This window comes from Panthera uncia (genome assembly GCF_023721935.1).
Source record: "Panthera uncia isolate 11264 chromosome A1 unlocalized genomic scaffold, Puncia_PCG_1.0 HiC_scaffold_17, whole genome shotgun sequence".
NCBI classification, from domain to species: domain Eukaryota; kingdom Metazoa; phylum Chordata; class Mammalia; order Carnivora; family Felidae; genus Panthera; species Panthera uncia.
In genome coordinates, this window is record NW_026057577.1 from 25,804,973 (window position 1) to 25,818,880 (window position 13,908).

The 13,908-nt window shown below is 51.3% G+C and overlaps 1 protein-coding gene across 1 annotated transcript; it reads right to left on the reverse strand.

Annotated features, from left to right (window-relative positions):
- Window positions 1-585: 585 nt before the first annotated feature.
- On the reverse strand, window positions 586-9,715 carry IRF1 (interferon regulatory factor 1). Its single transcript, XM_049649159.1, has 10 exons — window positions 9,449-9,715; window positions 8,288-8,379; window positions 6,879-6,978; window positions 5,887-6,063; window positions 5,722-5,771; window positions 5,482-5,614; window positions 5,174-5,296; window positions 4,702-4,751; window positions 3,448-3,583; window positions 586-3,135 (listed from the first exon to the last, which is right to left on the reverse strand). The coding sequence occupies exons 2-10, from the start codon at window positions 8,372-8,374 to the stop codon at window positions 3,023-3,025; spliced, it is 969 nt and encodes a 322-aa protein (XP_049505116.1). The 5' UTR covers window positions 8,375-8,379; window positions 9,449-9,715; the 3' UTR covers window positions 586-3,022.
- Between the last annotated feature and the right edge of the window lie 4,193 nt (window positions 9,716-13,908).

Consider the following 13,908-nt stretch of genomic DNA (forward strand, 5'->3'; position numbering starts at 1 on the left):
GACTGACTTCACATATTAGAACTTGCAAGATTTCCACAGCCTGGGACTTCAACATACCCACTGCCTACTCTAAGTCAGAGATTAGGTTGAAGGATGAGAGGAGAGTAGAAAAGTCAGAAGCAGTCCCTGCTATTTGCTCTGGGTTGCATCTCTTCCCTCCCATTGCTCCTTAGTCCACTGTACCTGGCTTCACACTACACCAGACATCCTTAGCTAGAAGAGCCACCTGCTTAAAGACCTTGCCAAGGCCCCAGTTGGAAGCCACAGGCTAGCCACCTTAATCCACTTCTCCTCAGTAAGCCCAACTCCTGGGCCTCAGAGGAGCTGGGAAAGGTCATGTCATCCATTCCTCTGTCCCCAGGTGAAGCTACCCTTGAAAAATCCAGGTGGATCTTCTAATGCACTGGGCTTGAAATTGGGGTCTCTCTAGACATCCACAAGCCAAAGGCCCACTGAGTAGGAGGCCACATGCTACTCACAGGGCATGTCCAAGATCAGGCAACAATACTTCCTGAGCTTTGCAGAACATGTTAGACTGATCTTGGCCTATTTTCTAGTTTTTTCATCATTTTCTCACTCAGCTTTCCTCCTCTACCAAGGGCCTGTTACACTCCTTCCAGAGGGCTGGTCCCAGGGAGGGGATCTAAATCCAAGCAATTTCTGGGACTAAGAGTATGGAGAAGTGTCCACAGGGCTTGGTTTCCCTGAGCAACCCCCTTACTGCCATGGCCTCACTCCCTAGATGTTGATAGTGGTACCAGCTAGTTTCCCTTGGCCAGCCTTACTGCTAGGTACTGCTTATCCCCCAGGGCAGGGACTGGTTGGAGGGGGCGTGGTGATGAGAAAAGCCCAAATCCAGACCTTTCACCTTCAGACATTCCTTTGACTTGGGCCTTATTTGAAGGAGGCATTGCCATATGGCAGTAGTTCTCAACCCATGGTTTTCAGAAACATTGTTCTGATCATATATACTCCTTATAGAGATTTTGTGTGCATAAGCTCAGCCAGAACCTTGAAGAGACATGGAGAAAGGAAAAGTGTTCCATGTAGTCATCCAAGCTCTTCCTAACACATTTGTGCATCGACCTGTTTTACAATACACTGCACAGCTGGTATTCAGCACTGATAGTTATTGTTGGCCATCAAAATAGTAAAATACTCTTGAATTGGCAGGTAAGTGGCCCCAAGTACATCCCTAGTGTCCTCCAGCCACTCCAGCCTCTCCCTCTCAGATCTGCCCCCAATCCAGTATCTGTTCTGTCCAATACAATAATCTGTACTGTCTGTACTGTCCAATAAGGTCGCCACTAACCACATGTGGCTACTTACGTTTTAACTAATTCAAAATTCAGTTCCGGGGCGCCTGGGTGGCTCAGTCGGTTAAGCGGCCAACTTCGGCCCAGGTCATGATCTCGCGGTCTGTGAGTTCGAGCCCCGCGTCGGGCTCTGTGCTGACCGCTCAGAGCCTGGAGCCTGTTTCCGATTCTGTGTCTCCCTCTCTCTGACCCTCCCCCATTCATGCTTTGTCTCTCTCTGTCTCAAAAATAAAATAAACGTTAAAAAAAAAAAAATTAAAAAAAAAAAAATTCAGTTCCTTCATCGCACTGGCCACATTGCTCAGTTGGCACATGTGACTTTGCCACTGCCTACTATATCGGACAGTACAGGGAGAGAACATTTTCATCACTGCAGAAACTAGACAGGTAGTGCCCAGTACAACAGGCCTTGGTATCCTGTTCTGGGCTGGGGTCTGTTGTGACTGTCCATGACTGTTCTATACCTACCAACTGTTAACTTTCTGAAGTAGCATCTGAGTACACTTGCATTTGAGTTTACCAGGACATATACTATATGGCACATTACTCAGAACTCAAAACCTAACACTCCCCAGGCCTTGGAGCCCCAGTAACTCACAGCCCGGCAATAAAGCCAAGGGCAAGTGAATGTATTTATATGAGCATGTCCCTTTGCCATGACTGTCCCCTCTTCCTGTCATCTTCTTTGTGAACATAACTGAAAGGATTTTGCATTGGTGTATGTCACTGCTCACCCCTAAGTCAAGTTCAGGCAGGATGCCAAGAATGAGTCCATCACAATATCTCTACAAAAAGTAAAATGATTTGCAATTTATATCTAAATAAAAGGCCACACCTCTTATAAACAATGAACTTTTTATAAAAAGACAAATGTACATATTTACATACATGTACATATGTGGTCACACATGACTTAGTGATTACAAGGCGTTTCCAATTTTAAAAATCACACCAAGATACTCACACTTCCCTCCCAGGGCCTGCTGAGGGCTGCTGGGGCCCGCCTGAGGGGGCAGGTGGGCACAGGGCAAGGCACTATATAAATAAACAAAGGCTGAGAGCTTGGGGGAAACGTTAGTGTACACCTCTGATCAGAAACGTGGCAAGGTCCACAAGAAAAAGTGCCGAGTTTTGTCCCAAGCCCCTCAGCCTGAGCAGGGTGGAGCTCCTCTGAGGCTGAGGGAGCACTGTCCTGCAGGGCCCCATTTTCCTTCACATTTCACTGGCTTTGGAACAGTCCCCAGGGCTCAGCTGGGAAGGGAGGGGGTTCTTTGGGAATAGGATTCACTTAGTGCAATTGTCTCTTAGTGCAGAGCCAGCCCTGGGATTGGTGCTGTGCTTTTCTGAGGTCGTTGGTCTGTTCCCTCGGGCCACCTCAGTGACAGCAGAACCTTCTCCAGGCAGCTGGGCTTAGGGGGAAAAGCTGGAGGCTGACTCCTAGCTGAGACCTCCACCTGACACATCAATCTCAGAACCCCATCTTCCCAGGAGACAGGGCCAGCTTTATCCCACAAGATGAGCCCAGATCCCGGCCTGCCAGACCCCAAGAGGCCACTGTCCCAAGGAGGGAGGCCCCATCCCTGCTCAGCAATGGGGTCATACTTTGCCATGTCAAGGAGCCCATAGGAGTCCTGTTTCTTTGCATCACAGCTACCATGATGACAGGTCCTGCTTGCTCAGGGGAGTAAGAGGGGACCGGGGCCCAGCTACGGTGCACAAGGAATGGCCTGGATGGAGGGCAGCCTGACTGGGGTCAACAGGCTGTCCAGCCAGCTGTTGTCCATGTTCTTCAGATCGGAAGCTATCAGCCCAATAAACCCTAGAAGATGTGAAGAAAGTTGTATAAGGATGGAGGGTGAGTGCAGTGTTCTCCTCCCACCCCCCAGCCCTATCCCCATAGGCCCAGACACAGCAGCCTCTACCGTCCACCCACAGCAACAGGGTCCCCCCTCATCTTTAAGCAAACTGCGTGCATGGGAGCAACAGCCAACTCACAAGCTGTCTGTACCAAGAAGAGTTTAAGAAAGGTGCTCTGCCTCTGCTGCTCCCCAGCCCAGCCCTCCAGCCCTCTCCCACCCCCTGCATGGTTCTCCCTTCTCTGAGAAATCTAGTGGATCCAGAGACTTCTTACCCCCAGGGCGGTCAACTTCTGGCTCCTCCTTGCAGCTGAAATCTCCATAGAAAGACGGGGGCTGGGCCCCGGGTTCATTGAGCAGGTACCCCTTCCCATCCACATTTGTCGGCTGCCATCCTGTCTGCTCCAAGAGCTGGGACAAAGGAGCAAAATGCCATTGGCTTACTTCCAGGGCAGACTCATTCTGTGGCCCTGCCTTCAGAGAGCTGAAGCTTCCCTGCCAGGATCATACCCTTGGCCATTTTCACATTCTCAGATGGATGCAGATATGGAATGAAGACAGGACAGGGACCTGGGAGGTGAGGGTCTGCCCTGGACTCACACTGCCACATCTACCCTCTGGCACAGAATCTCTAAGACTTTCCCTCTCAACTGGGTAAGGACATACCAACTGAGAATGTGGCTTAAAGCAATGATTAGCATAGTGATTCAAGAAAAAGAGATCTAGAAAAGCTAGAGATAGAGCTATGGCTATGTCTCAGGTTGTCTATGCTGATGAAACAAAGCCTGGGTACACTACTGCAAAACTTTTTATATTCACTTTTATTTTATTTATTTATTTTTTTTTCAACATTTTTTATTTATTTTTGGGACAGAGAGAGACAGAGCATGAACGGGGGAGGGGCAGAGAGAGAGGGAGACACAGAATCGGAAACAGGCTCCAGGCTCCGGGCCATCAGCCCAGAGCCCGACGCGGGGCTCGAACTCACGGACCGCGAGATCGTGACCTGGCTGAAGTCGGACGCTTAACCGACTGCGCCACCCAGGCGCCCCTATATTCACTTTTAAAATTGAAGCAGGGGGAAAAAAAAACCTGCTTAAATAATGTGCTTTAAAAAAAAGAAAAAGGAAAAACCCCATCAAATTACAGATCCCAAAGGGTGATTATTAAAACCTGATGTGCATTTCCCTAACAGGGCAACAGGCCTGGGGCATGCTGGGGCGGAAGACACAGGCCAGGGACCCAGTGCTGATGACAGCTGACTCAGAGCTGTTTGAGGCCCTAAAGCCTGCTCCAGTACAGCCTGTCAGAAATCAGGCCTCCCTCCCATCCTCACTTCCACAGTGTCTTTCCCACCAGCCAAGGAGGGCAGTGGTCCCCAGCCACATGGATGTGGCACCTGTAGGACTATGGAGGCAACCAGGTCACAGTAGCAGCTGCCTACCCTCCGATTTGTGAGCTCTAAGTGGTTTTCTCTCTCCTTAGAAGCCGCCACTTCAAAAGAGTGCCCAGGGTGGAATGGGCCTTACCTTCATGATGTCCTCAGTTAATTTCCCTTCCTCGTCCTCATCTGTTGTGGCTGTGGATGGGGAAGAGCAGAGAGGTTGGCTGGCAGTCAGCCAGGCTTTCCCCAGCAATTCCAGCACTGCCAGATCCCCCTGCCCCTTCACATGTCCCCACACACTGACCTCCCAGCAGACATCTGCCTGCCACGGAGATTCCAGAACAGGTCATTGTCCTAGTGACTCAGCCTCCCAAACCCTGAAGCCACACCTCTTCCCACCCCCTTGCTTCCTTCCTCACCCTCAGAGACTGGGCTGCAGAAGAGCCAGGAAAACTAGCAATGTTAGACCAAAATGCAGCCCCTGGCCCCCATTCCCTCTTTTCTCTAGCACAGCACAGGCAACTTAATGCCAGGTGGAGTTCTGAGCATCTTCCTGCCCTCAGGACATCCTTCTCAGGACCCAAACAGTCAGGCAAGCAGGCCCCAGAAGCACAAACCTTCAGAGGTGGAGGGCATAGGTGACACCTGGAAGTTGTACAGGTCACTGGTGCTGTCTGGCACAATATCCACTGGGATGTGCCATTCAGGGAGAGTGCTACTAACGGTACACGGTGACAGGGCTGAAGGACAGCAGAAACCACACGTTAGAACTGTGTGCTCTCTTAGTTTGCAAGATACCCAGCATCCCCAACCCTGCATCCTGCTCCAATAGGCCACCATCCACAAGCACAATGCATCCTATAGCCAAGAGAAGGAGCCATCCCAATGACCTGTTTGGTCCCCTGCCAGATTGGGCCCACCTCACCTGGAGTAAGGGCCCGCTCAACCTCTAAGTCCTGCCCAATGTAGCCCTGAGCTGTGTAGCTGCTGTGGTCATCAGGCAGGGTGGAGCTGCTGAGTCCATCGGAGAAGGTATCAGGACTGGAGTCACCACATGACTGCAACAGGAGAAAGAAGCTTAGGCCCAAGCTTGCTATGGCACTTCTTCCATTGTCCACTCTGACTCCCGGGTGACCAAAGACTAGCAGCTTAGGACCACACTCACCTTCCTCTTGGCCTTGGTCTTAGCATCTCGGCTGGACTTGGACTTTCTCTCTGTGAGGCAGATAGGCTGTGTCAGTCTTGGTATAGGCATACCAGCCCCAGTTGCCCCTCTTCCTCCCTCCCACCCTCCCTGAGAGCTTTCTGATGACCCAAAGCCCTCGGATACCTTTCCTCTGGTTCTTGGTGAGGGGTGGAAGCATCCGGTACACCCGCACAGCTGAGCTGCCTTTGTTCCTGCTCTGGTCCTTCACTTCCTCAATGTCTGGCAGGGAGTTCATGGCACAGCGAAAGTTAGCCTTCCATGTCTTGGGATCCGGCTCCTTTTCCCCTGCTTTGTATCGGCCTAGTGGGCAGAAGAGTGAAGAGGACTGTCAGGGCCATACGTGGGGATCCTCAGCCGACCCCTGGCCTGGAAGGAGGAAGGAGACAGTACCCCTAAGCTCTCATGCTGCCAGAAATCCAAACTGGCCAAATAGCAGGTATTCCTGGGTGACCCTCTGCAGGCCCTGGGGGCTCTCAAATGCCCAGGCTTGGCTCAAACACATCCCGCAGGTCCTTCCTGAAGGACCCAGCCAGAAGCACTAGAGGGCCCATATGTCCAAAAGTGCTATATTGGTCCTAGACCAGGCCCAGTCTCCCTGCTTGGTCTGTCAGCAGCCAGAGAGTAGGGACTAGGGTTTATGTGATATTTCTAAACACAGGAGTGGGCAAAAAGTAGGCATCAAAGAACAGTTACTGATAAGTGTGCTGACTGATCTGAGATGGACCAAGAACCCCAACACTCAAGGATAAAAGGAGGCTGCCAACCAGATGGGCCTTTGGCCGGGACCTTGGTAAACATCAAGAAAATGGAAGGCCTGGGTCTCTTTCATTATCCAGGTTCACAACTGCTTTTGCCAAGGAGAACTTTAATCCAGCCACAAACTCTGTGAAACCACAGTTTCTAAGATACTGACTTCACAAGTTCCTTTAAGAACTTGCTGAAACGATGAACTTTTTCCCCAAAAGTACAAGTCAGCCCCGTGCTCACTCCCAAATTCTGTACCCCATCTCAGGGAATTCAGAGACCCCAATGAAGGGCCTCTGTGTTAACAGAAGTGACTCCCCTTGTCTCCTCCCTGCCCCAGCCCCCCCAGGCCTGGAGACCAGGGCACACACCTGTGTGAATGGCCCAGCTTCGGAACAGACAGGCATCTTTGTTGATGTCCCAGCCATGCTTGGCAGCATGCTTCCATGGAATCTGGAAGATCATCTCCTCCTGAATGGCACACATAGACACAAATATACAAGGCTGTGTCAGCTCAGAGGCCATAGGCTTTTAGCATGAGTCTGCCCGGCACCACCCCCCACAACCCCACCAACCCTGGTCTGGGAAAAGGCTGACTTCCCCTTTTCACCCTGACATCTGGTTTAGGTTGACCCATCCTGAGAATGGCTTAAACAGAGTACTCTACCACTCTAGATCTCTCAGAAGGGGCTCTGGGTTCTGAGAACTGTGGCAACATCAGCTCAGCAGAGATCTCCCTCTGCCTGATACAGATGTGCTGGGACCCATATAGAGCACCTTAGGATGCTCTCTGGTGCTTTTCAGCACCAACATGGAGGTGAGAACTCCATCCATTAGATAGGGGCTGCTTGGGACACCTGGGACCACTGGCTCCTGCCCACCAGATCCTGGCCATATACCTAAGGGAGCCCTGGGCCAGACTTGGATGCTAACTATGTGTGTGACCCTGGCACTGTCACTGTACCTCTTGGTCCCTCACTGGTTTCTCTTCTGTGAAATGAGCAATCACAGTGACAAATATAAGGACTAAGTCTCACTGTTATCATTACTGGTGGTTAACTGTAGATTTTTGAGTCAGACTTCTCGGATTCAAATCTTAGCTTTATCACTTTTTTGTATGATCTCATTATCTATCTCTCAGTGCCTCAGTTTCCTCATCTGAAAATGGAGATATTAATAGTATCTACTTCACAGGGCTACTGTGAGGATTAAAGGACACAATGTAAGTCACATTGTTAGCGTGGTGTCACACTCGCTTATAGGGAGTGTGCAATAAGCATGAGCCATCATTATTTTTATTATTACTATTAAGTCTGCAGAGTCTGTGTTGCTCTTTGTGCACAAGCATGAGGTTTTTTGGGCCTGGGCAAATGGTGCAAGGTTAATTCTTGGGTCCCTTGCTGAAACAGCCGTCTTGTTGCCAGCAGTGCCCACTTCTCTGTCTCCTGTCTCTCTGACTGGAACCCTGCAGAATGCTGGGTGTTTATACGGGTCTCAGAAGAGACCAGATGGCTCTGCAGATGCTGAGAGTCCTCCTGCTGGAAACCATCATTGCCCTCACGTGGGTGTCTGTCGTGTCCATATCAAAGAAGGGAGGAAGGCACAAGTCGGGCAAGTGGGACCCAAGACTGGCCCTTGCATACTCCCTGCATGCAGGACCGACTGGGAAGCACATATGCCTCCTCTCCATCACTTCCCTTTTTGAGCTGCATCTGAAGCTTTGGTCCCCCAAAGAACATGTGTTAAGATAGTAGCAAAAAACCCAAAAAGTTACACTCACTTTATTAATCCAGATCAGCCCTGGGATTTGGTTGGAATTAATCTGCATCTCTAGCCAGGGTCTCATGCGCATCCGAGTGATGGGCATGTTGGCTGTAAAGAGAAAACAGAGGCTCCTGTTTGGAGTCTGCTGAGCAGCCCCGAGGCACTACCCTGCCCAATCTCCCCACCCCCAGGTCAGCCAGTTACTTTCCCCAGCCTTGAGCCAAGCACCAGGCACCACAATCACAGGGGAGGGGGCTTTCACTGGAATAAAACTGCCCTCCAAATATTTTCAGCGTCTTGGGCAAAAACACTTCAGCCCCTTCCCCCACATTCCTCTAAACACTTGGGAGAAGACAGGCATGCAAGTGATAGTTTCAGGATTTATGTGCAGGAAAAACAGATAAAATACAAAGATATCTTAATACCAAGACTTTCCTCCTCAAATTCAAATCCTTGTGGAAGGGAGAGGCTTCTTTTGGTTGACGCCAAGAAATTTCCCTACTAGAGTTGCTGCCACTAGCTGTGCACCTTCCCTAATGGCAAGCAGTCACCTAGCATTCTACCCCCAACCCCCATCCCATCTATTCTACGCGCTCTCAGACAGCCACAGTGCAGAGGCCGGGAAGCCTCTGCCCCTCCTGCCTGGCTCCCCGCCTCCGCGAAGAAGCCGAAGGAACACCTGTGGCGCCTCTTCCCGTAGCCCCAGCAGGTCTGCCAGCCAACCAGGGCAGCAAGCCCCAGCCCCCCAACACCTGCACGTACAGCCTAAAATCTGAGGCCCGGGTGCGGAGCTGGGACCGCCAAAAGCCCGCGTGGGGAGCACAGGGCGCCCACGCGCGGACGTACACTCCAGTCCCCAGCAGCGCTCGTGGATGAGCGCGACAAACCTACCGAGCCACCCAGAGGCCCCGGCGGCTCCGCGCACACAGATCTGCGACAGCGGCCGGGCGCCGGCAACCTCGGCTCGTGGGCGGTCCACGCCGCGGCCCGCCCTCCCCGCGCTGCCGCTCGCCGCTCCTCCAGCGCCCTCACGAGACCGCGCGGGGGCCAGGCAACGCTGCGTGCCCGCGACTCTCCCGGCTGGGGTTGCCGGCCCCCACTTCCTGGAGCCCCGCGCGTCTTTGTTCGACGCCCCCGGTTCCCCCCCCCCCCCCCCCCGTAGCGAAGGCGGGCTCACCTCTGCAACGGGCGCGATCCAGCAGCGGCGCCCGAAGGTCCCGGCGCGGCTGGGGCAGCTGTGCCGGCGCGGGGAGCGCAATTCCGGAGGGGAGCGGCGGGAAGGCAGAGGATGCCCGGGTCGAGGGGCCGTTGGGCTCGGCTGGCTTTGGCTTGGCACTGCTCCCACTGGCCTCTGCTCGGTCGGGCTTGGACGCACGTCCTGCCTCGACGAAGGAGTGGCGCGCTCTGCCGGGGCAGCGGCGCCGGCGAGAAATCTAAACACTTAGCGGGATTCCCCCAACCCAAGCCCAGCCCCGCCTCCTAAAGAGCCGCGAGGGCGCCTATTGGCCAGCGCCGCCCCATCATTTCGGGGAAATCAGGCTGTTGTAGAGCTAGCGGCTAAGGGGAAGTACAGGGCGGCTGCTCCTCCCCACCCCCTCCGGCCCGGCGCCGCCGCCCTGGGGCGACCGCGGGCCCGCCCTGTCCGCTCCCACTCCCCCTCCCCCCCCCCCCACACCGGTTCGCCCGGGAGAAAGCTGTCCAGGAAAGCCGAACGCCCCCGGCCCGCAGTTGCTCCCCTCACTCCGCATTCTTCCAGACTGCTGGCTCCTGTGGCCATCTCCTCACCCTCCTCTCCCTGGGAACGTCTATCTTTTGAAAGCAGGTGAGGAGGTCACCCGGACCCCTGCCGTCCTCTTCAGAGTGGACACACTGGGACTGTGTGCTAAGCCTGCTAATGAAGGAAGGGTTTCGGCCCTCATACTACGCCTTCTTGAGGGGTGACCCACGTCCTGGTCACTCACCAGCCTTGGGGAATTAAGGGAAAGCCTACTCTGCCTGGGGTGCTGCCTGGGGCCACCGAAGGAGAGGAAATCCCAGTGTGGCTGCTGCTGTTGGCACAGCTGGAAACCTCAATCTCCTCAACTAGAAAATAACAAGAAACCCTATTTTGCTGGTTTACGGTGACATAAAAATGATGTCTGTAAAGCACCATGCCCCCCACCTGGGCAGCAGATGCTGCTTTTGAGGTCCCTACCCAGAACCTAACTGTGACAGGCACCTCTCCCTGTTCTGGGTCTACATCCTTGGGACCGCCCTACAGCTGACCTTAGGATAAAGAAGTGTTTCAGAGAAACTCGGACTGCTGATTTGGAGAAGGGCTCAGGGAGCATTTTCCTCCTTGCACTCCTGCCTTCAGCCACCTCCACAGCCTCACATGGCCCTTACATGGGAGCTCCTTAGTAGTAGCATTGATGTTGTCTCCACTTGGCCTAGACAGGTTCTAGGCAGGGGGGGTGGGGGGGTGGGGGGACGTGGAATTGCTTAGGGATGGCCAAAGCCATGATCTGGCCAAAGAGTTGGGGAGCCCAGGTCCAGTCCCTTGGGAAAGGCAGCTTCTTAACTCTTGTGCTTTCAAGTAGACCTTGCCCCACTTGTACTCCTAGAGGCTGAGCTGAGTTTTCCATCCAGAACTCTGGCCCAGCAGATTCCTTCCTTCACCTCCCCAAAGCTGCTGACTCAGAAGTAAATTGCTTGTCCTGTCAGGGCTAGTTGTGTCACTCTCACCCAGCTCCCCCTCCACAGCAGCACCCAGTTGCAGTGGCGCAAGCTATAAATAGACATTGATGTAGTATTGCACCCATCAGTCACTCTCCTGCCTCCCTCCTACAGAGGAAAGGTTGGCTTGATCCAATTCTGGTGCACCAGAATCTCATGCTGTGACTAACACCAAGCTTGGTTCCCAAGAGACCAATAAGAATGGGTCAGAGCCATCTCCCAGATAGTGGTGGGTGCAGCAGGTGGGAGAGGCAAAGAGGCAGAAGGAGCTCGGAAGAATGAGCCTAGCTGGGTATTAAGCAAAATGGAAAAATGGAAGATGCTGAAGCTGAGGAAGGGGAAGAAGGGTTGCGGTGCTTTAAGTGACAGATGGAGTGGGAACCCACTACAGAGATCAAGAGCTGAACAAGAAGAGCTGAAAGCAAGTGGCTCCTGACATGTGAAGTCTGTTTTCTGTGCAGATGCTTGTCCTGTCCCTAAGAACCTGATATGGCCACTGGAAAATTCAAAATGAGATTAGGGAAAGGAAGTTTGCATCTCATGTTGTGTCTGAAATTTACCAATATGACCCTTTTAAAGGTATTAGGAAACTGTAAAAAGTGCTTTAAAACAATTTTATTTTAATTCACAGATAATCCGGTGTATGTGGATCTATATCTTTCCATGTCATGAAATGTACTTCTGCAATATAATTTGTAGTGGGTATATATTATTTTCTAATAAGGATAAATAAAAATCTATCCATTAATCTCCTAATAGAGGACATTTAGGTTATTTCCATTTTTTCCTTTTTTTTAACTTTTAAAATTTTATTCATTTTGAGAGAGAGAGAGAGAAAATCCTAAGCAGGCTCTGCATGGTCAGCATGGAGCCTAATGCAGGGCTCAAAGTCATGAACCATGAGATCATGATCTGAGCCGAAATTAAGAGTTGGACACTCAACAGAATGAGCTCCACAGGTGCCCCTCCATATTTTCCTAATACAAACAACACTGTATAATTAAATCTCTGCCCACATCAATAATTTTTTTGCTTAGGAGAAATTCCCCAGTGTTTAGAATTTACTGATGAAATTGTCCTTTACATCTTTGAAGGGCTCTTTGACTTTTTTTTTAACTTTTATTTTATCTTGAAGCCTGTAAGAATCTGCTTATCATGATTGCGGGTGCTATACTACAAATCAGTGAAGTAAAACTATACCATTTAAGTACCCCAAGTTTTTGTTGTAACTACTCTTTGAGTACCATTCTAAAATGTATCACACATTCCCTATGATGCTAAGCAAAACAGAGTCTTCCCTAGGTTTTTCCTAGTAATTCAGGGCTAGCCCTTTTCTCCTCTTTGACTCAAAATACTCATCTTCTGTCATTCCAGCCATCCCCTCTGGGCAGGTGACCTCCAAATACAACCTTCTGGACACTCCACTACAATCCAGTCCACCACAGATTAACACATACACAAACAGAACTCTTGGCCTCCCATTTCTACACTGCCCCCAGCAGCTTTCTCTCTTCTTAATTCCAGCTCCTTCCCAGGAGAAGTCTTTCCTGTCCTCCTCCCCTCTTTGCCTCACCTGGTCCTCTGGGTCTTCCTTCCCTGCATCTATGTGTTTTCACATTCCAGGACCAGACAGTTGTTACCACAGCTTCCCCTTGGGTCTCCCTCCCTGTCAGGCCTGCCCCTCTAGGCGACTCTGCACTACAATGATCCCCCTAATTTTGTTGACCTCCCAACATTCATGTCCACCAGGAGCTTCTGAGCTTCCCCAGACTCTTCAGCCCCACATTCGAGTCGCTGCTCACTCTGGTCCCAGGGGTCCCATTCCAGCCTTATCTCCCACAGCTCTCCTATCCTTGGCAGTAACAAGAGGTGAGTGGGAAGAATATAGGATTTGGGTCTGAAAGCCTGGGTTCCTGTGCTTTTGTCACTGGTGTGACCCTAGGTAAGTTACCATCCCTCTTTGGGCCTCAGGTTTCTCATCTGTAAAAAAGATACTCTGGGGCACCTGGGTGGCTCAGTTCCTTAAGGGACTGACTCTCGATTTCAGTTCTAGTCATGATCTCATGGTTTGGGGGACAGAGCCACTTATCAGGCTCCTTGCTGACAGCGCAGAGCCTGCTTGGGATTCTCTTCCTCTCTCTCTGCCCCTCTCCTACTCGAGCATGCTCTGTCTCAAAAATGTAAACTTAAAAAACAAAAAAGAGACACTCTGTCCATGTGCAATTATTATGAAGAGGAAATTAGATATACTATCAAACTTTCTAAATTGTAAAACATTAGTCAAATGACACGTATTAACAATAATGCATGAACTTTTCACTGCATTTCTATTCTGTAGTTTTCTCATGTCTCTGCTTCTTCCATTTGCTCCTCATCTCTCTCTTACTCTGATATTTGACAACACTCTCTCCTCCCTCCTCCATCTCATTTCTCCCCCTTCCCCTCCCTACCTAACACACTTCAGTGTCAGTCTCCATTTTAAGGCTCAGAGCAAATATCTGGTCCTCTATGAAGTACTACCAAAGCTACCAAACGAAAGTCCTTCCCCTCCTCAGAATCCCCTGGCCCTTAACTTTACTGTTGCCTTTCCTGCACTTATCACCTTTAGGAAACCAAGTCTGCATTTTTCTGCAAGTGACCTGAATAGGTTCCTCACACCTGCACATGGTGTTAGCTGGGAGTTAGCTCTGGTCTCACAGAATGCCTCCCATCTATACCATTACTTAATAAGGGTAAATTTCACTGTATTAGGCCCTGGAATTTTCTAGGCTGGCAGGGCCTCCTTTGAGGTGATTTCTGCAATAGCGACAGAGGCGGAGGCGGCAAGATTACCCCTGTAGGAGGCTCTTCCCCTTGACCAATCCTGTCCCTAGCCCCCTCCCTTAGGCTCTCAGAAACACAATGTTCACCCCCTGGGGCAGA